We start from the raw sequence: 27,552 nt of genomic DNA, 5'->3' as shown, positions 1-27,552 counted from the left end.
AATGTAGAAAACTAGGTTTGCATCTCTCTTTTTTTTTAATGGGGTGCAATTGTGAGGAGTACATGGGATTTAAAATATGCTAGGGTTGGTATACTGTCAATGAATGTTTCAGAGAGGATGCTGTTTGTGCAGTCTGCCACACAGCTTTGGCACACAGGAATGATCCAAACTCTTTATTTTTTCATTATTAGGTATACAGGGATTTGAATATACATGAACAAAAGTGCAACAATTTTATCCTTTCTCATTCGCTCAGTAAATAAAAAAACAGAGTCAGTTTACATAAATATTGTTGATGTAACAGCTTTCTTCATGTTATTATAAACCATATTTTAGACTTCCAAAGAAAAACATGGTCAGAAGTTAAGCGTGATGTCTTCATTTTAAACTGTATTCACTTGGTTGTTTCAGAAAAATGCTGGATGAGTCACTCTACTTTAATACAATGGCAGGTTCTGAAAGGACCGCTGGTCACCGTCATGAGCTTTACAATCCATCAATTTATGTTCTCGAGGCAATTCTTCAAAAGAGACTCAATCCCGCCCTGTTTCTCTTTATTACCTGTATTTAGTTCCTATAGGTCAGTGCAACTTTTACTTCCACACTTTGACAATGCCATCTCGTGATGCAGTAACTATAAATCCTTGAGTTGTCTGAAAAGTAGCAATGTCTGTGATGATGTCATGATGCCCAACTGGCAAAGACTCGGGACCCCTTCGAGGGGTTTCATCCGTGGGACCCACCTTCTGCTTGTTTTGAATTTCCTGTTGGAAAGGGGAAATGGTGAAACACTGATGACTAAATCCTTTCGGTTTCAGGTGCTTTCCTGTTTTGCGTTGTATTTAACTGTTTTTATTGAAAGGTGCTTTCCTGTTTTAAGCCCGGATACACTCTTTATTTTGTTACATGCAAAACTGACAGTGAATCCAGAGCTGTTGGGTTTGCTATGCAGAATATGAATGTGCTCACAGATACCTACTGCTTGCAGCAGTGACAGTGGAACAATTCCCACTTTCCCAGATCTGGGAATGAGACTTGCGAGCAACTATACCTGAACAACTTCTGTGCCTTCAATGATCTTCCTATAATAAGACACAGATGGGCTGCTTGAACTTCCAGCAACAATGTAGGACCTCTCAGGGTATGCTAAATCCCAGAACCTGCAAAGAACAAAGGCGACAACATAAAACCTAAAATCTTTGACTAGAATCCTTCCAGCCTTTAAAACAACATTGCAGGTATCATAAGGAGAGCAGTATAGGGTCACATATCACAGGCCTGTCTAGCCTGACATCAGGTGACTAGTGGCTAGATCTCAACACTTTGGAAAATTTTATTTTATAAGGTACTTGAGGTATATTTCTGTTTCAAAGCCTTACAGTTTGGTGTTAAGCAGGTTTACACAAAAGTGAGAAGTTTATGTCCCATCTACAGAATGGTTGAACACACACTAAATCTGGTAGGTTCCCTCCTCCCACCAAACAGTTTGAATCAATATGTTAGTCAAAGAAATTCTGAACCTCACAGGATTGGTTTTTTTTTTTAAAAAAAATAACTTCATATGGGATTTTTATGCAGAAAAATAAACTCTAGCTTCTGTGGTGGTGAGATATAATCATTTTTTAGATTTTACCTTATCTTCATGTCTGAACCTGCTGTCAGTAATATAGGATTTCCATCTGCTGGGCTGCAGTATATTCCATGAACACTATGAGGTGAAGGCTAAAGGGTGGGAAAATATGGTTTTTTTCAACACTTGGTGTTAAAATATGCTAACTTTTAAAAAACCGAGTTATCTTATAATTAATTGTTATTTAGGCACTAATCCTGAACACCTTCACATAGCTGTAGCTTCTAATGAAAGACACTGAACTTCGAAATACAACTATAAACAATTGTGTGGTTTTTTATTTTTAAAAAAATCAAATTAATCATTTTAAATTTTGTATCCACACATTTACATTTGATTACTTACTTAATACCAAAGGCAGTTAACAAGTTATGAAATAAATTGAAACCTCAGGATAGAACACAATACAGGGAGAATAAAAACAGCTGTTGAGCATTTAGCAAAAGAAAAATATTGCAACAGTAGTAGATAAAAACACTAAGGCTGCAATCCTGCACTTATTCAAAAGTATGTAAGTCCCATTGGTCTCCATAGGTCTTACTCCTGAGTAGACGTGTATAGGCTTGAATGGTTGCAGTCTTATGCACACTTTCTCAAGAGTAAGCCCCAATGAGGACAGTGGTACTTACTTCCAAGGAAGCTAGGGTTGCTGCCATATGTCAGGATTTTCCCATACATTTAGCTGATTTCCCCCTGGACACTGCTTGTGACTGCAGTATTCCAGATATGTCTGGGAAATTCCGGACATATCGGCAAGCCTAAAGTAAGCAAATATGGGCTAAAACAGAGACAGGTCAGAGTGATAGCCAGGCTTTTATGTTTCGAAATGGGGCTCAGCAACTGCCTCTTCATCCAATAATCCTATGTGTAATTCAGAGCCTGCAAGCATATAATTCAGCCTGCAATCTAAATTATTTAGTCTGTAATCTACAGCTTCAGACCGAGTCTGAATGCAAACCTTAAGGTTATTTTTTTTTAATCCCCTCTGCATCATCTCCCCAACTTCTGCTTCGTGTATTATCTCACCTAATGAAGAGTTCTGAGAAACTGAAAGCTTACATAGTATTTCACATCATTTTGTTTGGTACCACTATCTGGATTTAGTACACTTGCCCCAAGCTATGCAGGGCTTTATAAGTTAACATCGGTGCTTTGAATTGCACCCAGAAATACACAGGAATCCAATGAAGCGCTTTCAAAATTGGCGAAATGTATTTTGCTTAACCCAGTATACACATAATGCATCTCTTCTCAACTGAAAACATAAAACTTTGGCATGGTGGGCATTTAATATCCACCAAAAGGCTGAAAACTACATAGGCCTGCTTTATTCTGCTCAAAACTTTACAATCACAAAGCCAAACCTGCAATTCTGAAAGAGGTGGGGCATTGCTGGCCCATAACGTGAAGCGCCTGTCACCTGTTTCCATATCCCACATGGAGACTTCATTATTGCCTTGAACAGCTACAGAAAAGCCATGGACAACAGTTATAAACCAAAAGTGCAGGAATGGGGGCAGACTTACATCTTAGGGTTTATTTCTTGCATTATAGTCTAGCAATATAAAAGGGATGAGGAAAACGAGTTACTTGGCTGCTGGCAGCACTCATTAAAATTAATGCTTGTGAAGACTGACCCTTAGCAACCCCTGGAGAATGCCCTCACTTATTCCGACTAAACCTAAGGAAGAACTTTCTGACAGTACAGTGGAATGGAATCCCGTAAGAGGTGGCAGACTCTCCTTCCTTGGAGGTTTTTAAGCAGAGGTTGGATGGCCATCTGCCATTTTGCTAGTGCTCTGATAAAGAGAGAAAGAGAGTGAGCTCTACCTGCAATCACCCATGACTGGGAGAGGGGATGCATAAGCAGGCGTCTGATCCGTGCTCTGGAAGGATGGGAATGGCTAGAGATGGGTAACTGAAATCTCATGTCCCAGCATGCCATGGTACCACTGCTTGTACCTTGTAAAGAAAAAGAGACTATCAGCTGCAATCCTAGCCCTACTAACCAAGGAGTAAGCCCTTTAATTCAATATTTACTTCTGAGTAGACATGGTTAAGACTGCAGTTAATGACATTTTAAGCAATGTCCACTGGCCCTGATTATACATATACCAGTATGCCTAAGGTTGAAAGACATCTTTGCTTTCTGCTAATCACTTACACTTTTTATCTTTTGCAAAGAGATTTTGTGCACTTGCCCACTGTAACAGCACTGCATAGCAACTCACTGGGAAACCAAGAACGAGAGGACATGATTTTCCCAGATTAAATCCGTAACAGAAAATATAGTTGAAGTCAAATCCACCCATCTCTCCGGCAACCTAACTAAACTGCCCCTCTTGAAATCAAGCATGTTGCAGTCATTCCCCACAAGACCTGCACAAAGAGCAATTCAATTTATACGGTGATTCTAAATACATATAATTATTTAATGGGGGAAACACAAAATGCACCTTACCAATACAAAGCCAGCATTGGTGTATGTCTACAGCAAATGAGGTTATAAGTCCCAACCGTAAATCATGCTTTAATGTCCAGGCATTATTAGAAGATCTCAGGTCCCATCCCACTAAGGAACCATTCACAGTGGCATAAGCCAACACCGACTGGGCTCCTGAATTGAAGTGATGCATGTCGACTACACAGCCATCGTCCTTCTGATCTAAAAACCTGAGTAAATAAGATGACAAGATGGGCATCATTCACTGAAATGCCACATGACTTCAAATTGTCCACACCCTTGAGGATTGCATCTCTTGCCTATAGTCTTCCACTGTGCTCTCTTTTTGGTGATGCATATTTGGCTGGAACTACTAATTCTGGATCTGAATGGAGATTCTGTACCTAGTTATAGCAGAAACTTGTTTTATCATTCATGCCCCAAGTTTTCATTCAGCCCCTCACAAATCTTGGAAAAGAATGACCTCCCTGGCAGGAAAAATGAGAGGGCAGTGTAACATGAGCAAAATGTTCTCTGTATGTCTCCATCTTCCTCAATGCCCACAATAAACTCAATATCTGAATGAAGGAACTCAGGTGTAGCAGAGGTGTAGCAGTAAAGCTACCAGTTACACCTCTACACACATTCAGGAGAAAGAGGTGGCAAGAGTAGACTATACCACTTCAGGCTTCTAATATGAGCCTGCTAGTGAGCACAGCAGATACCCAATGCAATGCATCAAAGGACTGATAAAAACCTGCTTTGTATTGGATGGATCTTAGGAGACTTGGGTAGTTTTGAAGCTTCAATCCCAAGAAGTTGAATAGCTCCGTTATCTGACGCTACAGCCAAGTAATGAGAACCCTGGCAAAACGTAAGTGTCATCACACGCCCTCCAATCCGGGAATATGTCAAGATTGACCTGTCGTAGGAAGCAGAAAGGACATAGTTCAAAGACTGTTAGATTCTAAAAATCTACACAAATTGAACAGTAAGGCCCAATGAAATATCAAACAACTAAATTTAAAACATCTCTCCTCTCATGGCTTGTTCTACAGAATCCTGGGAATTCGCAGTTTTGTTAGGAAAATGATTATTTTCTGTTAAGAGATCCCCTTTTCCATCACCTTGGGAGAGAAATTACAAGTTGGGTCACTTGATATAATATCAGCTGAGTTATGATTGGATAGGAATATATTTATTATTTGAATGGGGGGCACTCACTAACAGTGATACAGCAAGTACATTTTACATAGTAAGCAATCAAAGAGTTGTATCTTCCATTCAGTGAAGTTGGTCCCTGCATGTGTTCAGTAGTCCTTCATTTGGTTAGGAGAATAAGTGACTACTATTTTCTGGAATTTTTGTTTCGTTTTTCTTTTTAATCTGGAAGGGATGGATATGTGAAATAACAGCTACAGAGTCCCTATATCTGCACATCCCACTCTGCAGCTCCTTAATTTATGCTGATGCTGGAGAGGAGCAGCATTCCAAAGCCTGGGAGTGAAGATTCACCTACTTCCTGGGCAAGATTGTGATCCATCCCACTTAACTCTTCAGCACCTCTTTAACAATAGACATTTAGCATGTCTGCAGAAAGCATTGCCCTTTGATTTTTTTTTAATGGTTGCTTTGGCTGTGGTATGAACAGTTCACTTTTAAAAAACAGTTTTTGTTTTGCCCCCACTCAGCCTATCTCTCAGACCATTTAATTCCAGAGATTGTGAAACCTTAGGGAACAGAGCTACTTATCTTGCTCTATCTCTATCCACTTAGACTCTTCAGTATTTAAATAGTGAATGAAGAGCTGAACACTGAAGAGTCTAAGTGGATAGAGATAGAGCAAGGGTAGGCAAACTAAGGCCCGGGGGCTGGATGCGGCCCATTCGCCTTCTCAATCCGGCCCGCAGACGGTCCAGGAATCAGCGTGTTTTTACATGAGTAGAATGTGTCCTTTTATTTAAAATGCATCTCTGGGTTATTTGTGGGGCCTGTCTGGTGTTTTTACATGAGTAGAATGTGTGCTTTTATTTAAAATACATCTCTGGGTTATTTGTGGGGCATAGGAATTCGTTCATATTTTTTTTCAAAATATAGTCTGGCCCCCCACAAGGTCTGAGGGACGGTGGACCGGCCTCCTGCTGAAAAAGTTTGTAATAATTATAGTTTGCTAAAGTATGTAATAAAAAGTTTGCTGGCCCCTGAGATATATTTAATAATTATAGTCTGCTAAAGTATGTAATAAAAAGTTTGCTGGCCCCTGAAATATATGTAATAACTATAAATGAATAAAGGGATGGTGTAAGTCAAAGGAAATGTAATTTTAAAATGCTGGACTCTGTTATTTTAGTAACACATCTGAACAGTAACATCCAAGAGGATTTCAAACACCATTGTCAATGAATAAAAAACAAAAAATAGTGAGCATGTGTTCTTAACCTGATATGCCAGATGATAGCAAAATACTTGTGTTGACGCAAAAGTTTTTATTTTATTTATTATTTATGATTATCCTGCCATCCTGTGGTGTTATGCATTACCTAGTAGTAGTCGTCTTGCCCTCCATTTTCTGACTGTTCCATATTTTCACTGTTCCATCATTTGAACATGTGGCAAAAATTGAATGTTCATCAGAAACTCTAATGCGGTTCACGGCAGACTTATGCTCATGAAGGTGAGCAACCAGAAGCCCTTTAGGATGCCATCCTAAGGAAAGCAACAAAAAATTTCCCATTAATTTAAGTGGTGAAGCAAACACATGCAGGAGTTTCTTTTGCAAAATGCCTCAAACAAGGGACTCCAGACTGTGACAGCTGTATATATCAGCAATTACTAGATCAGGATAAACATGCAATATATTTGAAAGTGAACAGGAAATGCAAGATTTAATTTCCAAATTGTTTTACAATGCTTTGTCTTTTTGATGAAGTTAGCATCATTACTTTTGAATGGAGAGGAGCTTGTTTAAATATTTCAGATATGTGAAAAGAATTAGAATGCATTTGGCCAAGAAATTTAACTAGACTCTCAACTTGGTAAACATCTTGCATGTTGTTTGCTTCTAGGAATGTCAGATGCTACATGGAGACCAATGAGATATAGGATTAGGATTATGTATCATATATCAGTTACAAAGTACATGAAGGATAAATGTTGCCATGTTTCTGGCTCTCTTTCCTCACAGATGGGAAACTAAAATAAATCTTAGCAAAGTTTTACAATGTGGTTGCACTTCAATTCCAAATTCATCACTGAGTAGAGACAAATATTCAAAGGCCTTATTTTATATACTGGGCAACATGCAGAAATATTAATTTAGCATGTTCTTGTTTGGCTGTCAGGTGGCAATGAAAAACAGCTGCTTCCACAAGCTTCTGGTGATTGCACTGTCTGCTGTTTTATGAGAATATTTAAGTTTTGTAAACGGGCGTGGAACCCCATTATGATGGAAAGGTATGGTGTGAATATTTTAAGCAAATTAATACAAAACTAATTGTGTGTAAAGTAATTCAAAAGTGTCCACACATCATTTTGTACCTGCAAAGGACCAGGACACACACTTGTATATATATTACTATGTTACATGGCATGTTCTGTTTTAAACAAGATTGCATGTTTCCTGCTTGGCTCTGCCTGCTGTGGTTGATAGAGCTACCTTAAATTTTGTTTTTTTGTTACTTCACATGCCACCTAACAAAGCTAAGTCCCAAGCTACATTCAGACAGCACTGGTTCAGCAGCTCTGTAGCAACAACATGCAAGTGATGTTTGACAAATAAATAAATAAATAAATAAATAAATAAATAAATAAATAAAAATAATAATAATTTATTTATTTATACCCTGCCCATCTGGCCAGGTTTCTCCAGCCACTCTGGGTGGCTTCCAACAAAATATTAAAATACAATAGTGCATCAAACATTAAAAGCTTCCCTAAACCAGGCTGCCTTCAGATGTCTTCTATAAGTCTGGTAGTTGTTTTTCTCTTTGACATCTGGTGGGAGGGCGTTCCACAGGGTGGATGCCACTACCGAGAAGGCCCTGTGCCTGGCTCCCTGTAACTTGGCTTCTTGCAGCAAGGGAACTGCCAGAAGGCCCTTGGCGCTGGACCTCAGTGTCTGGGCAGAACGATGGGGGTGGAGACGCTCCTTCAGGTATACTGGGCCGAGGCCGTTTAGGGCTTAAAAGGTCACCACCAACACTTTGAATTGTGCTCGGAAACACACTGGGAGCCAATGTAGGTCTTTCAAGACTAGTGTCATGTGGTCTTGGTGGCTGCTCCCAATCACCAGTCTAGCTACCGCATTCTGGATTAGTTGTAGTTTCCAGGTCTCCTTCAAAGGTAGCCCTGCATAGAGCACATTGCAGTAATCCAAGCGAGAGATAACTAGAGCATGCACCACTCTGGTGAGACAGTCCGCGGGCAGATAGGGTCTCAGCCTGCGAACCAGATGGAGCTGGTAAACAGCTGCCCTGGACGCAGAAATGACCTGCGCTTCCATGGACAGCTGTGAGTCCAAAATGACTCCCAGGCTGCGCACCTGGTCCTTCAGGGGCACAGTTACCCCATTCAGGACCAGGGAATCCTCCACACCTGCCTGCCTCCTGTCCCCCAAAAACAGTACTTCTGTCTTGTCAGGATTCAGCCTCAATCTGTTAGCCGCCATCCATCCTCCAACTGCCTCCACACACTCACACAGGACCTTCACCGCCTTCACTGGTTCTGATTTGAAAGATAGGTAGAGCTGGGTATCATCCACATACTGATGAACACCCAGCCCAAACCCCTTGATGATCTCTCCCAGCAGCTGCATGTACATGTTAAAAAGCATAGGGGAGAGGACAGAACCCTGAGGCACCCCACAAGTGAGAGCCCAGGGGTCTGAACACTCAAACCCCCCCCCCACTTTCTGAACACGGCCCAGGAGGAAGGAGCAGAACCACTGTACAACAGTGCCCCCAGCTCCCAGCCCCTCAAACTATAAGCCACTAAAACCCCATTCAGGCATTACACTCATAAGTAGAGCAGAACAGCAGGAACAAGTGCACTACCTCCACTCCCAACAAGCTGGAGGCTCACCTGCCCGCAAGCAGGGAGCCTCCTCCACTTGTGAAGTCTCCCCCTGTAATACAGAGCCCTGGTTTCCTGCTAACATTTTCTATTTCTTTGCAAGCAGACCAGCCAAATTGGACTTCAGGGGACACAATAAATAGAAATACAACCCGCCCGCCCCCATGCCAGTAGACCTTGGTGTTTGCAGGGCTAAAAGGGGACAGTTTGGTGCTACCCTCATAGCAGCTCTGGCCGTATGTCAAAAGTATAGCAAGTATTACCTGGAGGTGGTGGCTTGCTCTCCCATTCTGCATTCTCCATCATCTGCTTGGCAATTCTTTCCGCGTTGCACTGTTCACGTTTCTGCTGTATCAGCTGCTGAAGTTCCGTTTTACAAGTAGTAATGCGCAGCTGGTACGTGGAAGGCGAAGCTATATTGCTTAACACTTGTATGGTTGGTTTTCTGGCTTGGACAACAGTTCCATCTGCTGCCTGAAAGGAATAAGGCCAGTTGTGTATTCACATTTAGAAAACGCAATCCGTGTTTTATGTTTCAAAGGAAAGGGCGAAATCCTCTCTTCTATAATTCAAAACCAACTTCTGCATCAGAAATCAGCTTTACAGCCATTTTGCACGGGGCTTCCATTCCCAATTCCCATACATGTCGGCAGAGCATGCGCAAGCCCACCCCGCCCCATATTTGGGCCACTTCCAGGTGGGCAGCAACAAGGGTGTGCGTGATCACATGTCAACCAGATGCATGTGAAACGGCTGCTGCCTGTACTCCAAACTACCATTTTACTAATTTATTGCTTGTTTCATTTCATTTATTTATATCCTGGCTTTTGCTCATTCAGATCCCAAGCAACCTACAAGCCCAGGTAAACAAGACAGATTTTGCCTGACTCCTTAAAGAAAGAAAAGCTGGTGCAAAGTAAGGCACAGGTGAACCACAACCATAGAAAGCCACCTCTCCAGTAGGCAAATCTCCAGTAGGTGCTGAGGGTGCCCTGAAAAAGGCCTTCAAGGATGACCTCAAATATAACTTCCAGAAGGATAGCTGTGTCAATCTGCTGTAGAAAAACCAGCAGAGTGTATTTGTGGTACCTTAAATGCCAACACATTTATCATGGCAAAAGCTTTTGTGAACTAATTTATCAGATGCATGAAATGTGTATATGTATATGTGTATGTTTATACACACACACACACATTGCCAATTCAGCGTTACATGGGGTAGGGGGAACAACAACAAAAAGAAGTGCATTCAGGGGGAAATTAAACATAAAAACAACAGATGTCAATGATAACCTAATGCAAAAATATTTTGACTGTTTCAGCAGACTCTGAGCTGCTCTATGGAGCCGTAAACTTCACCAAGCAGGGGTTAGACCACTGATCCCACTCAGGTTCATTTACCCCAAGACACAGGTCAGTCAAGAGTTCTGTATCTTACTAATGGGCTGTTGGCTTCCCAATTCGCTTCAACATCTTATTCACCCCACAACATCCAAATCAAAAGCTGATCTGAATTCAGAAGTCTTGTTTAAAAATATTATTTATTCATTATTAATTAAATTTATATAGTCGCATAAATTTATTCAGTCGCATGAGTTTGGCCAAACTGCGAGAGGCAGTGAAGGATAGGCGTGCCTGGCGTGCTCTGGTCCATGGGGTCACGAAGAGTCGGACACGACTGAACGACTGAACAACAACAACTGCCTTTCAGCTGGAGATCACAGGGCAGTTTATAGTATTAAAAAATGTTTTGTTCTAAGAAATGATTGAGTGTTGAGGGTAAAAATAAATTCCTCTATGTTAAAAACTATTGGCAGCTCTTCTAATTCTATGGTTAAAACACTCTAATTTAAAAATCCCCAGAAGTACCTGTGGTGAGGATGACAAAGGAGCACAAATGCCAGCAGAAGACTCTGACCGAAGAGATTTCCCACTCTGAATGGCTTCTTGATCTGTGGCTTGGCTGTGGCCTTTGCTAATTGGCTGAGGCATGTTAGAAGGTTCCAGAGAGCCAAACATACTCTTCCATTCCTCATTTACATTTGAATCTTGTTTTACGTGTTTTCTAGCTAAAGTCAGCAAGACCCAAAAGAAGGATCACCATTAAGATTTTGTTTGTAACAAAACAACCAAAATGTACAGGATTCTAGCCGTGTAAGCAGAATTTTGAGTTACTGAACCTGATTTATTGTGGCATAATGTTAAGGGGGGGGCACTTGAGTGCTGGATCATATAAATCAGCAGCTACATGACTTGGGCAGAGGTTTCAATCCATCACCAGATGAAATAAACTTGGAATGCTTAGCCTAATTTCTGCAGATGACCCATGTCATCTTTATTTATACAGATCAGTGAATGAACCTTGCGGTTTTTGCAAGGCCTTAGCATTCAGGAAGTAATTGTTCTAGAATGCCAAGTTTGGAGTGGTGGTAGTAGGGAAAGAATCATGTATCTTCAAGATTGTTTTTCAGGCTGTTAGGTAAACACATCTAAAAGTTAGAACAGACACAGCCAATTATATCCAAAAAGGCAAGTTGGACAAATAGGCCAAAATACACAGAAACTTCATTTCAATATATTGTGCCCACCTAGCTGGAAAATAAGTTTCCTTATTATGACACTTTCAATTCACACAATTTTTACTTTTTTACAACAAACTACAGCTTCATATATGGGACGCGGGTGGCGCTGTGGTCTAAACCACAGAGCCTAGGGCTTGCTGATCAGAAGGTTGGTGGTTCGAATCCCTGCGATGGGGTGAGCTCCTGTTGCTTGGTCCCTGCTCCTGCCAACCTAGCAGTTTGAAAGCACGTCAAAGTGCAAGTAGATAAATAGGGACCGCTCCGGCGGGAAGGTAAATGGTGTTTCCATGCGCTGCTCTGGTTTGCCAGAAGCGACTTAGTCATGCTGGCCACATGACCCGAAAGCCGTCTGCGGACAAACGCCGCCTGCCTCAGCCTATAAAGCGAGATGAGCAGCGCAACCCCAGAGTCGTCCGCAACCGGACCTAACAGTCAGGGGTACCTTTACCTTTTTACAGCTTCATATATTGTTGCGAAAGTCTATAAAGGCCTGTCCATTTTCCTATTTTACATATATTTGAGCAGTTTAGCAGGAAACTGGATTGACAATTGGAGAAACATGACTGGAGGCCGTGAGAGAATATCTTGTAGTCATGCTTGGTACAGAACCTCCATCCTAATATATCATACTAATTCACACAAGCCAGCACAATCACTTGTTGTATGTGAATTGCTTCCATTAAGAAAAAAGTTGAGTTAACATGAAAACTTGATGGCCCATTCAAATCTGCAATGTTTCACCCGATGTTGCAATCACTAAACAATAAAGACTTATGTGAACTCAAGATGTTAAATTTCCCTTCAGTCTGAAAAGTTCAATGTCAGCAGATATTCTAGATGTGGATGGAATGTTTTGATAGTGGACTCTTCCACGTCTACTATAAGCATTTTAAATCCTCCAATATAAAATTGTAAAAAAGCAACAATGCAAATTACAAGACCATACTAACCACGTTTATCATCAGACTCCTGCTTAGTTTTAACAAGATCAACTTGTCTCCCGGTTATACCCAGAGCTGCTAAGTCTATCACTCCTTTCTGGGTGCTGTCATGAAGGTGGCTCTGGTCCACTATGTTGGCCTTCGCTTTGTTGGACTTCAGCATGAAGTCTCTTAAGGCTAACAGCTTGTCTTCTTCTTCCTCAGTCATTCCCTATCCCAAAAGAAAACCAAAAATAGACAGTTCATCAAGACAGAGCAAAGATTTTCAGTCTTTAACAATTGGGCTCAAGAGGGTTCAGGATATAAAAGTTAGATTTACACTGTAACTAAAGAAAAGTGTGGCTTTGGCTGCCACAATATAACAGGGCACCTTTTTTAAATAGGGACATTGGAAACTGCCTTATACAGAGCCAGGCCATTGGTCCATCTAGCTAAGTAGTCTTTTACTGGCTGGCGCTGGCTCTGCAGGTGCCTCTTTAGACAAGAGGCACTCCAAGGCCTATGTAAAGATCCCAGGAACTGAATGTGGGGCATGCAAAACAGATACTGTGGCACTGAGCTATGACCCTTCCCCAAATAATGGTCAGGATGTTGGATAGTCTGTTGTGGGCTGCCCAGATACGAAAACATTTGGGAAATCAAGCCAATTTGAGTTCTATGCAAGTTCTTATGCTGAAAGAGCTCTTAACTCAATTGGAATCAATAATAAAACAGAATAATCTGGGGCGAAGACCAACCACATAGTTGTGGTGACTATCTGATAAGCTTCCTACAGCCATGGGTTCCTAAACAGAACTTCCATTTAAGCACAAGCCCCACTAAAATGTTTCATAACTCAGATTCATTTCAATGGGGCTTGTGCAGGAGAAATTGCCAACGCTGCTGGCAAAGTACTACTTTGATGTAGTACAGATGCTGAAAGAATACATGTCCCTGCTTTATTGTGGATTCTCAGCACTACCATCATAGCAGTAAGAATATACTTGAGAAAGTAGCTTCTTCAACAGCTGCACAATTGCTGGATCTTCAGGGGGAGGGCAGTCGGGAAGAGCTCCATTCCTTTTCTTCTGACGAAGTTGCAGAGTTCTGAAAAGGCTTCCTATGTCCTTGGAACGCAGAGCATAATCAAATATAGAACGGCTTACAGGCTCTTTGAGGACGCTCAGTAGGACTATTTCTTTATCTATCTGTAATTCAGGACAGGGAACAAGGAAGTAATCAGATGGCCATAGAAAGGCAACCGAGGAACTTTTCTTCTTGAGGGAATGAGCGGGAGGTCAGGCCCAGTCACTGACCTCAGTGGTAGGTTTTGAAAGAAAGGGGACTGGCTGGTAAGAGTACTTTAAAAAAAAAAACTTTGCAAATATCTACGTACTTCTTTTATATCAGGCTATTTTGAGCTAGCTATTTTGGATAATATTAAACTACTTTTTGTTATTTGTGCAGCACTTTTTAACATGTAAAGGGCTGCACAATTCACACTGTGATGTCCTTTGCAACAATCATCTGAGGAATGAAAACGACACTTTGCATTTAATACAGGAAAGAGGAATCTGTGGCCCTCCATATGTTGTTGGACTCTCGCTCCCATCAGCCTCAGCCAGCATGGTCCGCGAAAAAGGATGGTGGGAGCTGAAGTCCCACAACAACTGGAGGGTCACAGGTGCCTTATCCCTGAAATGAAAGCTGAGAGCTAATCAGGATTTGCCCAGGGCCTGTTTGAACTATCTGGGCTATTTTATTAAAATGCTCCTCAGACCTGGCATGCATTTTGGCATGGCTTTGTTTGTTCCCTGCTAACAGTTTGTTACAAAACTGAACCTAGGTAGGATGGGTTTGTACACATGGTGAGCAAGAGCTGGGTCACACATTGCACTGGCTGGTGTTTTGCATGAGTGGGGGGAAGCATCCATGTCACAAATCCCCCCCGTCCCTACAAAAATAATATCTTTGAATACTGAAAATCCATTAGGGATCACCATATTCCAGGTTTTCTCACCTCCACCAGCAGTAGCCAATGAAACTGGGCTGGGATAGCAAAATTCACATGATGCTGTTGCATCATGTGGCAAGTCATTGCAGCAGAGGTAGGAAGGGTTCATCACTGAGATGCTGGCATTGGCAGCACCTTCTTGATCAGCCTAATATCTAACGAAGCTTTCAGAGTCAAGGCATGAAGATATTAAGCTAAATTATTTCCAAGCCCTTCATATGCTGCAGTTCCAAATGAAGGAAAGGTGCTTATCCAGTTGATTCCTTACCTGTATTATTGGCTGAGTGATAAAAGGATGCAGGTAAGGCATGAGTTTGCAATAAACATCAGCAATATTCAAATGTTGTGCTACAACAGTTATAAATCCTACTGCTCCATAGCGTATCCAAAGATTAGGGTGGCATAGGAATGGTGCTAGAGAAGGAAATGAACAAAAAGGGAGGAACCAATTTTAATTGATATAAGTCATGCAATTAAAATTCTAAAAACAGGAACATGTTCACACACGTACACGTACTTCAGAATAAATTCCAAAGGCGATCCAACATAAAATAATACAAAATCAAGTTCACATTATGATCTTGTTCCATTCCGACCTGTTAAATTAAATCAAATGCCCTTTTTGCATTTCCTGAAAACTCCTAAACTCACTTCTTTCAGCAAAGGCATGAGCACATTTTCAAATGACATGACACTCAATAAGTTTGACTCAGGTGGTCCCAGGAAATTCACCATCCATGAATTTTTTTGTGTAATGGCCCATTATGTGGGCTAGTTTTCAATATCTTTTTCCACCTAAATGTGTCCTTAACAGAATAATCCATTGTCTCATAGACCACTTCCTCCAGGAAACCCTGTTCCTACAACTGGCACCTGTCAATGCCCTGATTTGTTCAGTCTCTCTCCCATGGGGCTGCTCCATGCTTTTCTTCTCCAAGCTTGTTCATCTTCATGGATGCCCATGAGAGCAGACCTCTTCAGCCTTGCAGTAACTAACCATTTTGCTAGTCTGTGACATTCCATTTGGCACTTCAAGCCAAAAAGCCATTTTTAGTTGCCTTGCCAACCAGCATTTGGGCACTGTAAATAAATGTTATTCTGTTCAAACTTGAGACTCAGTTGTCTTTGTTAATTTCCTCAGGTCATTGAAGTGTGGATAAGTCCTTCATGTGGCATTTAATGGAATCAGGATCTCTATGGTTTGTGTAACGTGAACTAGAACATGTGTGGAACTGACGACAAAGACTTCTCCGCTTTCTAAGGCTGCAATCCTAAACACAGTCACTTTGAAATAAGCCCTAACATTCCAGAGTAAAAATTTGTAAGGTAAGGCCAAGAAACTGAATGACAACTGCTTAAATGTCATTCTGGTTAGGAGTTCACAACTAAGTGATGTCATATTCTGGATAATGAAGTTGGCAATATAAACTACATGCTATACAAAAGATTGTTAAAAGTAGGAAATTGCTGCCAGGGAAGCAGGCTTACCAATATCACAGGCAAACTCATAGATATGTGGTTTCTGCAAAAGTCCTAATTGGCACATACAGGTAAGGGCATTGAGGGCCTTATATATGACAAATTCTTCTGCATCACTGAGCCCTTGCTGGAGCAGAGGCTTTAGAATTGAAGAGCTCTGCCAGCCAACATAAGCAGCGACACCTGTAACCAAGGCAGAATAAAACACAAATTACAATTCCTTAAGGCTAACACAAGTAGAAATATCACATGCAAGCAGGGTTAACCCATGCAATCCTGAAGAAGGGAAAAACCCAAATAAGTAGGGTTCAATTTGAGCTACCCATGAGCTTCAATGCTTTTAATCATCAGGTCTCATCTTAAAATTATTTTCCACTATTAAATACAGTGGTATCTTGGTTCTCGAACTCAATCCGTTCTGGAAGTCCGTTCGACTTACAAAACATTCACAAACCAAGGCTGATTGGCCCCGGAAACAATGCCAACAGCCGAAACAGATGTTCGGCTTCCGAAAAACGTTCACAAACCAGAATACTGACTTCCAGGTTTTTGGCATTCAGAAGCCGATTTGTTTGTCAACTAAGCCATTTGGGAACCAATGTACCACTCTAATGGATTCTATTGCCACAAGATAACATTATGGCCACTAGCATAGATGACTTTAAGATTACCATATAGTCATGCTGGATAGATCTATGAGTTGTAAGAGTGAAGAATGGAACTTAATATACCTCTGATTAAAACATGTGAGAGATAAACATCAAGAGATGGCATGTGACTATATTATCTCCCTTGTGAGCTGCTAGGGAACATCTAGCTGGGTACAGAGAACCGCACCAGATACACTGTTGGTCATATCCACCAGGGTAATTCATATGTATTTATTATTGTTACTCAAACATAAGATGATTCAGATGATTCAGCTGCTATTGCCACACCTCAGGCTTAGTCCTTAGTCAACCCTTCCTCAACCTGTGTCCCAATTAAAAACAGTAAGACCCTCATTTCATACACTGAAAATCTGTTTATAAAAAGCAAAAGGTAGCTGTGCTAGTCCCCAAGAAAAAAACTATGAATTCCACAGTTGAAAAATACATTTATGAGGATCATCCAATAAGTTTACAAAAATGTGGCAAATTTTCAAATTCTCTGGCAGTTTTCAGCAGGCAAGGTATTATACAAAGCAGGGAATGCTTTGTATAGCCAATCCAGAGCTGTGTGGGAAGATAGGGAAGATAGATATCTGTAAAGACAATTCCTACGCAAGGGGTCTAAACCAAGGTCACCACTGTGCCCAAAACACAGTATAAAACATGTCTGCCTCCTTCACCGTACATGTTGCTTCTACACTTGGGGTGACCTTACCTGCGAGCAACAGGCTAATGCAACTACTCTTCCATAGATTAACTAGGTTTATTTACTTAAAATACCACCCTGTCTCTTAATAAAAATTCTCCTAAATGTTGGCTTTGAGGTTAAAGTGTCTTCTGTGACGGGCTTGAGGAACTGTGTTCCTTCCTTGTGCTTAGACTAATTCATTCTGTCAATCTGCACATAAAATGAATCCTGCACCCACTACCCCTTGCTTTGTATAACATCTCATCTGATGAACAGTTCTGGAAAACTTGAAAGCTTACTACATTTCTGTGACTTTTGGGTTGGTCCTAATAAAGCTATCAGCCCAACTGTGACCTCGGGATAAAAAGCTGGTATTTGTTGTCAAGCACATACCCACTATGCTGTCAAAAAATGCTCCTCGTAAATGCCAGTCATTCTTATCGTTGAGAAAGGTGATCATATGGGAGAGGAGAACATCATTGGCTTTTTGACGACCAAAAAAGACACAAAGGCGAGTTATTCCATTTTCCATCAGCGTCTGCTTCACAATGTTTTCTGGGTCGCTCAGCAAAGTGACAACTTTCTGTTGGACCATTTCATGCAAGGCCTGAAGCTCTACAAAGAAGGACCATACAAAAGGGTTAAGGGAAAACCAGATGTGACTGTGTTATCATCCTTGTGATGTATTATTTGCACTCAGGAATCCCTCCTTTTGTTGGCCATTATTTTTGTATTACTTAATATATATTTTTAAAGCACACACACACTCATATATGTAACAGCAATAGGTCATGGGTGGTCAAACCATGGCACGGGTACCCAAGTGGACTCAGCCTGCCTCTTCAGTGTTGCATGTGAGATTCCTGTATCGAGGCACTGGGGGTGTATATATACTTTAACAGTTCTCTGTCTCATAATTTCAACTTGACCTGTAGCACATTTGCTAAAAATACTGGCCACCACAGCAATAAGTAAGCTGTCAGAGCATATGAAATCCAAGACCAAGTCTCCTAAACATTTGGGCCCACAGCATACACATCAGGGCGCAGTCACAGCCCCACATGAACTGCAACACTCACATGGAGTTTCTATGCTTCCTTGTTCTAAACTGGTTGAGGTTATGGTGAACAATTTGCTGCACTGACAATGTCACTGCTTCTAAAGGAATCATGTATGTGGTTACATGTGTAAGTAGATCAGCAAATATTCAGAAAAAGCACTATGTTAACAATGCCTAAGAAATTCAATTTTCTGGCCATTCCTATAACTTCAAAGGTTGCTCTAGGCCTGCTGCAGATTGTGGAGCACAAAGATAAAAGACTGCCTTTCAGATGGCAGGGGAAGGGATGGTGGACTGAACAGAGAAAGAACAGAGAGAATGAGCAGAAGCAGGACCAGCATGCAATTGTGGATGTAAAACATTTAGATAAGGAGAGGAACCTCTTGTGAGTAGCTTTGTGTAGCCTTGGAGTGAGAGGTTTAGAGTAGATGTACAACATTGAAACTGAAGGAACAACTAAAAGTCTCCCTGACTATTTGCTCAATGAAATACCTTAGATTTTAGAAACTAGGAAGCAACTCTTCTTTAAAGGTGCTTGCTGCACAGAACCTAAATTTCACTCTGCAAACATTACTTTCCTCATGCACTTCAGTGTTGATGATATACCTGTGCACTTACACCCATTGGAGTGATCTCCTTAACGCTACAGGGAATATGGAAGGCTCTACTTTAGGGATGAGGAACTTCTTTCAGCCAGAAGGCTACATTACCTCATCAGCAACCTTCCATGGATGCATGCCAGTGGTGGATGAGGCCAGAGGCAAAGGTTGATGGAAAATCTGATATGACTTAACTTTGTACAGTAGGCTATATTCCAGACACACAACTGCTGGAGATTTCTACCTCCCCAAACCAACACACATCTAGCCATCCAAGCAAACAATCAATCGGGATTATCACAGATAAAGGTCACTCTGCAACTCTGAGCAAGCAAAAGAGCTTGATAATGACACAAAGCAGGGCAATGGGAGTGGTGTGGCCTGGGGAGAGTCCCAAAGGCCAGTTAGAGAGGCCTGGGTGACTGAATCTGCCCCCTGTGCCTCATGTTCCCTACTTTTGCTTTACTTGCAAAACTCTATTTAAAATATTTTATCTTCTTTGAGCAGCTATTTTTAGGCTGCCTTGTAGGACAATGTTTTCTCTGTGCTTTGTCAAGTTCCACAGAGCTTTAAATACCAAGATGGGGGATGGCTATCCTTAAGTCATAATTTTTTCCTAGGATGATCACCATTTCCTGAAGGACTGGATAAAGGTATCCCGACTTGACTGTGGCACTGGTCTTTTGGTGCCTCTTTCTCATTAAGAATTGGGAGATTATCTTAAATCCCTACTGTAGCTCTCAAGAAGCAAAAGTTCTCAACAGTCTTCTGGAATCTGAACCATAAAGATGAAAAAAATAATCTCTTGAGCCTATGCATGTTTATTTGGACACAACAACCACTACATCCAATTGGGCTTACTCCCAAATAAGTATTCATATGAGCATGCCAGCTCCTGCCCACCTCGCAGTTTGAAAGCACGTCAAAGCGCAAGTAGATAAATAGGGACCTCTCCAGCGGGAAGTTAAACGGCGTTTCCGTGCGCTGCTCTGGTTTGCCAGAAAGCGGCTTTGTCATGCTGGCCACATGACCCGGAAGCTGTCTGCGGACAAACGCCGGCTCCCTTGGCCTATAGAGCGAGATGAGCGCCGCAACCCCAGAGTCGGACACGACTGGACCTAATGGTCAGGAGTCTCTTTACCTTTATTAGCATGCTCTAAGTAAAGGAAAGTGAAAGATACATTACCAGTATCATAATTTTCACTTGGATGTGTTGCATCATCCATTTCTTCACTATTTGGTTCATTCTCCATGTTCAAGTTTTTTAATTGGACAAGTTCTAGGAATCTCAGAGCAGTTTCTGCCAACAGTGCTATGTTTTCTGCAAATATCAGAGTGGGATGTGAGAGACAGATAATCCAAGATTTTTTAAAAAAGATTAACAACAACAGAAACAGTGGCAATAGTTAAGCACAGGGGATATGTGATTAAAATGTGAAATGTCTCAGAATAACAGCATCTTACACTGGCTTACCCCTAGACATAGAAAGCCAAGCTTGAACTTTGCGAAATTGCTTCCTTTAACAGTTTTTTTTTTTTTTTGAGGGGGTGGAGGCAGGGCATGGGCAAGAGCCACCAATGATGCCCATTTCATGTCTGTGCCATATGGACCTCGGCACTACCATCACATTCTGTGTGTGAGCTCCAAGAGACCCCTCACTGACTATTGGCAAAAACAGAATGCAGGACCAGACAAACTTGTTTCAGATCCAAAACACCAATGATCATTCTGGCATTCTTGTGTCAGAAGCACAAGTAACAGGGCACACTCATGGTTGGTTTGTTATTTTTAGAGCAGTGAGACAGGCAGATGGTAGGACCCAAACATGTTTTTGCCATTGACATTCTGGCCTATTTATTTAATTTAGATACAATTGGTCATTCTGAGGAATTTTTTTTAATCCCTCAAATTCTCATACAAGGAAAAATTAATTCAGCACTAAATAAAAATCTACATTTGCAGACACTTCCCTCTTTATTCCAGTTCTGTGATTTTTTTAAAAAAGAAATGCAATGAAATCAAAGAAATCCTTCCCCAATGCCCCCCATCTCCCCTCTTACCAGCATAAGCCAGTCGGACAATAGTGGCTTCATCTTGGGCCAAATGTGCAATACCTGGCAAGATGTATTCTGGGTAGATATTGATATCATTACGTGGTACTTCTTTGACCAGAGCAAGAACTTTAGTGAGTGTCCTAACGGCTTCTGCCCTCACTCTGGGCACAGAGTCATTGCTGAAATGCAAGAGATAAGGCGTGATACGGTCCAGCAGAATTTCCACACTTAATCTGGGTGCCAACTGGAGAATCAGTTCCAAAGCAGCCAGCTTTGAATCACAGTATTTGAGGGTCTGAAGGCATGATGTTATCACCGACACCAAAATGACCAGCCCATTTTCCTTTGTCTCTCCTTCAGCTTTTTCAGTTTGGTCATGCCCACAGAGATTATGAATAATATTATCCAGATCTTTACGTATAACGAGGATGCGCTCATCTGCAGATACAAAGGTTTCCTTGGCAAACTGTGCCATGTAAGGCTGGAGGAAAGTATAAAATATTTCAGGAAATGCGTTGTTACGTTGTTGTTTCAAGTAGTCTTCAGCTGCTAAACGCTTTTCTGGTTCACAGTGGATCATCTGGGTAACCTTCAGATAAAAGAGAGCAAAAAGAGCAAGGTGAAGGCAATGCTTTATTATTAAAGTAGGTATGGAAAATGCATTAAGCCACTGTAAATAGAGTGGAATTATTTACCAGTTCTCTGATACTCCGGTCTTCAATTTTATTCAGGACTTGTTCAGGGGAAAAGAGGCCATTTCTATACGCCAAAAGCTGTGACAAGTCAAACAGAGGTACACCTTCTGTAAAGAGCTCAGCTATTACGCAACCTGGAAAATACAGAACAGCTTCCTGAGAATTATTCAGTAGACATCTCTTGTTTTGCCTGCTCATAACCAAAGACTATAAAAGATGGAGATGATATCACTTTCCAATTGGCTACACTTTCCTTCTCAAGTTCCAGCATTTAAGAATACATCACTTTTCTTCACCTCTATAGTTCAAACTCCAGTCCTCAGTGCTCTAGTTACCAATATAGAACCATAATCCTGCACCCCAAAAACTGACATCAGGAGGCTGATGAAGACTTCAGCTTGCAGCACAGGAACTTGCTTTTCCTAACCCTATTGCTTTTAACAGAAATACAAACCCCATCAAATTGGGTGGGTGGGAAAGGAGTATCAACCACATCCTTTTCCCCTCTGGTGTTCAAATGATCTTGGAAACCATTACTGAGAACTAGTAAGAATACGTGCAGGCCTGAAGATGTTTTACACACCCACAAACCTACAAGGGATGATCAGTGGCCCAAAACAATATGACTTGGGCTGCAATGTAGACAGAACCCTACGTGGAGTTCAAAATTGTAGATTAGCCTTTACAGCCTGGAGAAAAGAAGCATCCAGCACCTGTTGGCATCCATATTTCCTGCTACTGAATGAGCGAGTTGACTGTATTCAGAACACAATATGAACCCAAATCATACACTGACAGCTAGGCAGAAAAGGTCCCACCAAATACTGCTTATTGAAAAAGGAAAGAAAGTATGAAAATAAGCTGTTCTTCTCTAGATGTGCCTGGAGTTAGTTTCTCTGTTCTTCGGTTGACTGTAGAATTTCTCAACCAAGGTAACTAACATTGTTTCCCAAAGCAGAAACAATCAAGGGTTGCCCAACACGATAAAGCCCCCAAACCTGCATATAGATTCACATCACTTAGGAAGAATGACAAAAGTGCAAATAACTGTCAGCACCAGGGCAAGGTGTCCAGCCATAGTAAGAAGACATTGACGCCAACAAAAAAAATATTGTGGATCATGAAATTATAAGGTTTCTTGTAAGCATGTTTTACAATTTAGCTAATGTATCTGGGGCTAACTCATGTGACCAATCCTCCCACTACAGCGCACAGGCTTAATGAGGAGACCCCAGTAGCCATATGGATCTGACACCAGGAAGTGCTTTCAGATTGCTTCCAGACAGGTGTTTATTGGGGAATGGTGTTCATTATGCATGCAATACAATGCTATTGACATCAAAATACTGCTCCATATTTCCTCCCCCCACCTTTAATCAGGATTTTCCAGAAAAGGGAAAATCCAGCAAGTTACAATGACCTATTTGCAATGTCTCAATAGCCTTTTGTAATATTAAGCCCACATCTGGAAGCACCCTCAGAGGCATAGAAATTAGCCCAGTATGAATCACCATTAAAATACAGAGATGCTACTGTTATTCAGTGTACTTCACAACTACAGAAATTAGAGTAAGTCTCCTGGGACAGTACCATTTCAGAATGCAGATGAGAGAATGGCATGCTTGTTTGTTTGTTTGTTTGTTTGTTTTTAAAAATACAAGGAAGCAATAACACCATTCTAAATGGGAAAAACTAGCATACTGGGGAGAAGGCTAAGCTAGGACCCTTCATACTTACTTGCTAGTTTTCTATGTGCAATGATTTTATTATGATTTTTACACGGAGAAGCTTTCAATTATGCATTTCCCCATTACATTCTGAAGTGGTATGATTACAGGAGAGATGTACTATATATTTTTTTATATATATACTTTGGCTGGACACATGTGGAGCTTAATTTTTTGCAAGCCTCCTGCTAAACATTCTACTTTGTTTATCACAGGAAGACTTGAGAATTCACAAGGAATGCTAAGAATTATCATGCAGACTAATGTGACTGTGAAGTAAAACTTGTACAGTGGTACCTTGGTTCTCAAACACCTTGGTATTCAAACAAATTGGAACCCAAACACTGAAAACCTGGAAGTAAGTGTTCCGGTTTGCAAACATTTTTCGGAAGCTGAATGTGCTCCGTTTTTAGTGTTATGCATCCAATCTGTGTGCCACAATTCGGTTTTGAGTGCCACACTTCTGTTTTGAGTGTTACACTTCCGATTTGAGTGCCACTTCCCTTTTGAGTGCCACACTTCCGTTTTGAGTGTTACGGTGAGGTCTGCCTGTTTTTGCTATTTATTTTGCATTTTTGTGGCTCTTTTTGTTTGTTTTTGTGACTGTGTGGAACCCAGTTCAGCTACTGATTGATGGATTGTGTGACTGCAGTACATTGTGTATTGCTTTCATTTTATGGATCAATGGTCTCGTTAGATAGTGAAATGCTTGTTAAATTGCTGTTTTAGGGGTTGTTTTTAAAAGTCTGGAATGGATTGATCCATTTTGCATTACTTTCTATGGGAAAGCACGCCTTGGTTTTGGAACGCTTTGGTTTTGGGACGGACTGCCGGAACAGATTAAGTTTGAGAACCAAGGTACCACTGTAGTTCTATACTGTATCTCATACATTATATCTGGAAAAGGTTGATGGTTTTAGTTCATCACAAGATTGCACTAAGTTCCCCACTCCTCCCCCAGAAATCAGAAAGCAACACTTTCTATGAAGGCACAACTTATGCACAACATTTACTTGATCCCTTTAAAGTACCTGCAGAAAATATGTCCATTGCACGCTTTAGTTCCCCCCTGCTTCGTTGATTACTGTTAGCCAAGTCCACCAGGGGAGTGGAAGGATCTCTCATATTCTCCAGTTCCGATGCAAATATGCTGCCATCAACAAAGCGCTCTGGAGCAATGTAGCAAGTCCTCCTTCTTGACGTATCAAAGAAATAATTGAAATCAGCAGGGTTGTCTTCAGGAAGGTAGGTTGGTTTAAAACTAGCAAAATCTGTTAGAAGAACCCAGTTCCAGCTGGTCACCATGACATTTTCAGTTTTGATGTCTCCGTGACGGACCCCAGACCTGTGTGCTTGGTCCACTGCAGTCAAGATCTGGAAGGCTATCCACCGTTTCTCAATGTTGTTTAGGAACGGACGAGTACTAATACGGTCATAGAGATTATCTCGTACGTACTGCCTGAAAAGCATGGCTGCTTTTTCAGATAATGTGGCCTTCTGGAAGGGAAGACAGTTTTGTGCAGAATTCAACCTTATTTTCAGCTCCTCCAGCTCCTGCTTGTAACTAGTTAACGGTAAAGTTGGATCTTGAATGGCAAACACCTTGACAACCACCAAACCTTCTCTGTGCTTGGCTCGGGCAACTTTAAAAAACCGAGTACTGCCCAAGCTTTTGTCATATTCAAAGTCGTGGATGTCTGAGAAATAGCTGTCAACTGAGAGGATCTGAGAAGGGGCAATACCAGCCAGCTGGTTCCCCATGGCAGACCTTTAGTTCTTCGTCACAACTCTGCCTAAAAAGGAAAAGAGAGTGATTTGTTCATCTCAACCACATTGCTCTTCACAAACGACACACAATACATAATTTCACTTTGAAACACACCAATTACTATTAAGTGGCTCTATTTTAAATATTTTACAAATACAGTGGTACCTCGGGTTACAGACACTTCAGGTTACAGACTCTGCTAACCCAGAAAAAGTACCTCAGGTTAAGAACTTTGCTTCAGGATGAGAACAGAAATCGTGCGGCGGCAGCATGAGGCCCCATTAGCTAGAGTGGGACCTCAGGTTAAGAAGTTTCAGGTTAAGAACGGACCTCCAGAACAAATTAAGTTCTTAACGCGAGGTACCACTGTAATAATTTGTTTGCTAATGTCTTGTTTTATTAATGTTATTAAACTGAGTCCACATATGTACCAATTTGATTTAAAATATCAATTAGAAAGTGTAGAATAGGACGGCAAGTCGATATAGAGCCCAGTTGCTGGAAATCACAAGTGGGAATAGTGCTATTGCACTCAGATCCTGCTTTTGGGCTTCTTATAGGACTCTGGTTGGCTACTGAAAGAACAGGATGCTGGACTAGGTGGGCCATAGGACTGCAGAGTTGGAAGGGACCCTGAGGGTCATCTAGTCCAACCCCCTGCAATGCAGGAATCCTGCTTGCAGTCATCCCTGGATGGGCTCAAAACACCAACCTCAAAACGCCCGAAGCACTGGCCCATCGAGTCACCCGAGGCTGTTATGTCCCCTTATGTTCCCATTTTTCACAATGTGTCTGAGATCACAGCATTTAATAACCCAAAGGTTCCCACTTCCCTTAACACAGAATATTTAATAGGGCAGCCTTTTCCGAGCCGGTGCCCGCCAAGACGCTGCTGGACTACAACTCCCATCGCGCCTGACCATGAGGCCATGTTCGCTGGGGCTGATGGGAATTGTAGTCGGTCTAAAAATATTTGGAAGGACCATGCTGTGCAAAGGCACCGGTTTCCCAAGCAGCCTCCTAGAAACATTCCCACGGCAAGCCATGGCCAATTTCTACCACAGCATTTTGCACCTCTCCCGCCTTTTAACTTTACACCTCTTCCCTCAGTTTCCTTCTAAGATTCATCTTGGAAGATTTTATTATACACACACACACACAGTGTTTTCTGGGGGGACGCATACCCCTAAACATTTTGTGAATCTTTGTACAGTACTTTTGTCCATTTACTGTATTTATTTTTCACAATTTGAACTATAAAATTGTGATTTTCTCAAGTCAAAATTAGAGTACCCCTAAACATTTTTTAAGGGGGGGAATCACTGTATACACATACTGTACACATATATGTGTATACACTCTCTCTTCTGGAGCAGTTACAGGTGGGTAGCCGTGTTGGTCTGCCATAGTCGAAACAAAATAGGAAACAAAATAGGAAATCCTTTCCAGTAGCACCTTAGAGACCAACTCAGTTGGTCTCTAAGGTGCTACTGGAAAGAATTTCCTATTTTGTTTCTAATGGAGCAGTTTCCCAAACTCTTTTTGGACTACAACTCCCATCATCCTTAGCTAGCAGGACCAGTAGTTCAGGGATGATGGGAGTTGTAGTCCTAAAAAAAACAGCTGGCGACCCAAGTTTGGGAAACCCCGCTCTGTGGAGTCTCAGATTCAGTCGACGAAGCCAACGCACCATCACGCTGGTCAACATTTCTATTTGTCGGTCGGCCTCATATGAGCCCGCCAGTCTGTCCGTTCTCCCTCCCTCAGAAAACACACTTCCTGCTCCTTAACATCCCTTTGCAGTATTCGGAGGAGAGAAAGGAAGGGCTTCACGAAGGGTCCCCCAATAAAAGGGGGCCCGTCATGGCGCTGGGGACCCCTCAAAACCGAAGTCCCAACAGGGACGGCGTGTGTGTCCTCGCGCCGTTTACCTCAGGCGCTTTCCCGCCGCCTGAGGCGAGGCGTGAGGGAGAGAGCGCGAGACGGCCGGCCCGCCGCGCCAACGGCGACTCACCGCCTCTCCTCAGCTAGCCCCGGGGAGTCCCGCCGGGGAGTGGGGGGAGGCCAGGGCCGCGCTTGCCCCCAGCGCTCTCGGCTCCGCCGCCGCCGCCGCCACCGCACGGGAAACCGGTAAGCATTACACAAGAGGAAGGAGGCGGCGCGGCCGCTGAG

At 41.8% G+C, this 27,552-nt stretch overlaps 1 protein-coding gene across 2 annotated transcripts; it reads right to left on the bottom strand.

Moving 5' to 3' along the window:
- Window positions 1-158: 158 nt before the first annotated feature.
- Window positions 159-27,552, bottom strand: PIK3R4 (phosphoinositide-3-kinase regulatory subunit 4). Of its 2 annotated transcripts, none has more exons than XM_033164886.1 (20): window positions 27,395-27,552; window positions 24,644-25,405; window positions 21,886-22,019; window positions 21,197-21,779; window positions 20,322-20,456; window positions 17,870-18,091; window positions 16,148-16,321; window positions 14,928-15,073; window positions 13,650-13,853; window positions 12,676-12,877; window positions 11,013-11,212; window positions 9,407-9,617; window positions 6,614-6,779; window positions 4,831-4,995; window positions 4,092-4,303; window positions 3,461-3,592; window positions 2,995-3,095; window positions 1,634-1,722; window positions 1,052-1,160; window positions 159-764 (listed from the first exon to the last, which is right to left on the bottom strand). In XM_033164886.1, exons 2-20 carry the CDS (start codon window positions 25,371-25,373, stop codon window positions 594-596), a joined length of 4,086 nt encoding a protein of 1,361 aa, XP_033020777.1. In that variant the 5' UTR covers window positions 25,374-25,405; window positions 27,395-27,552; the 3' UTR covers window positions 159-593. The 2 variants fall into 2 exon arrangements, with proteins under 2 accessions (XP_033020777.1, XP_033020778.1); XM_033164887.1 differs by having other exon boundaries at window positions 27,312-27,399.

This window comes from Lacerta agilis, chromosome 12 (genome assembly GCF_009819535.1).
Source record: "Lacerta agilis isolate rLacAgi1 chromosome 12, rLacAgi1.pri, whole genome shotgun sequence".
Taxonomy (NCBI): Eukaryota; Metazoa; Chordata; class Lepidosauria; order Squamata; family Lacertidae; genus Lacerta; species Lacerta agilis.
The sequence above is the reverse complement of the archived record's forward strand: the minus strand, read 5'-3'. Positions and strand labels throughout refer to the sequence as shown.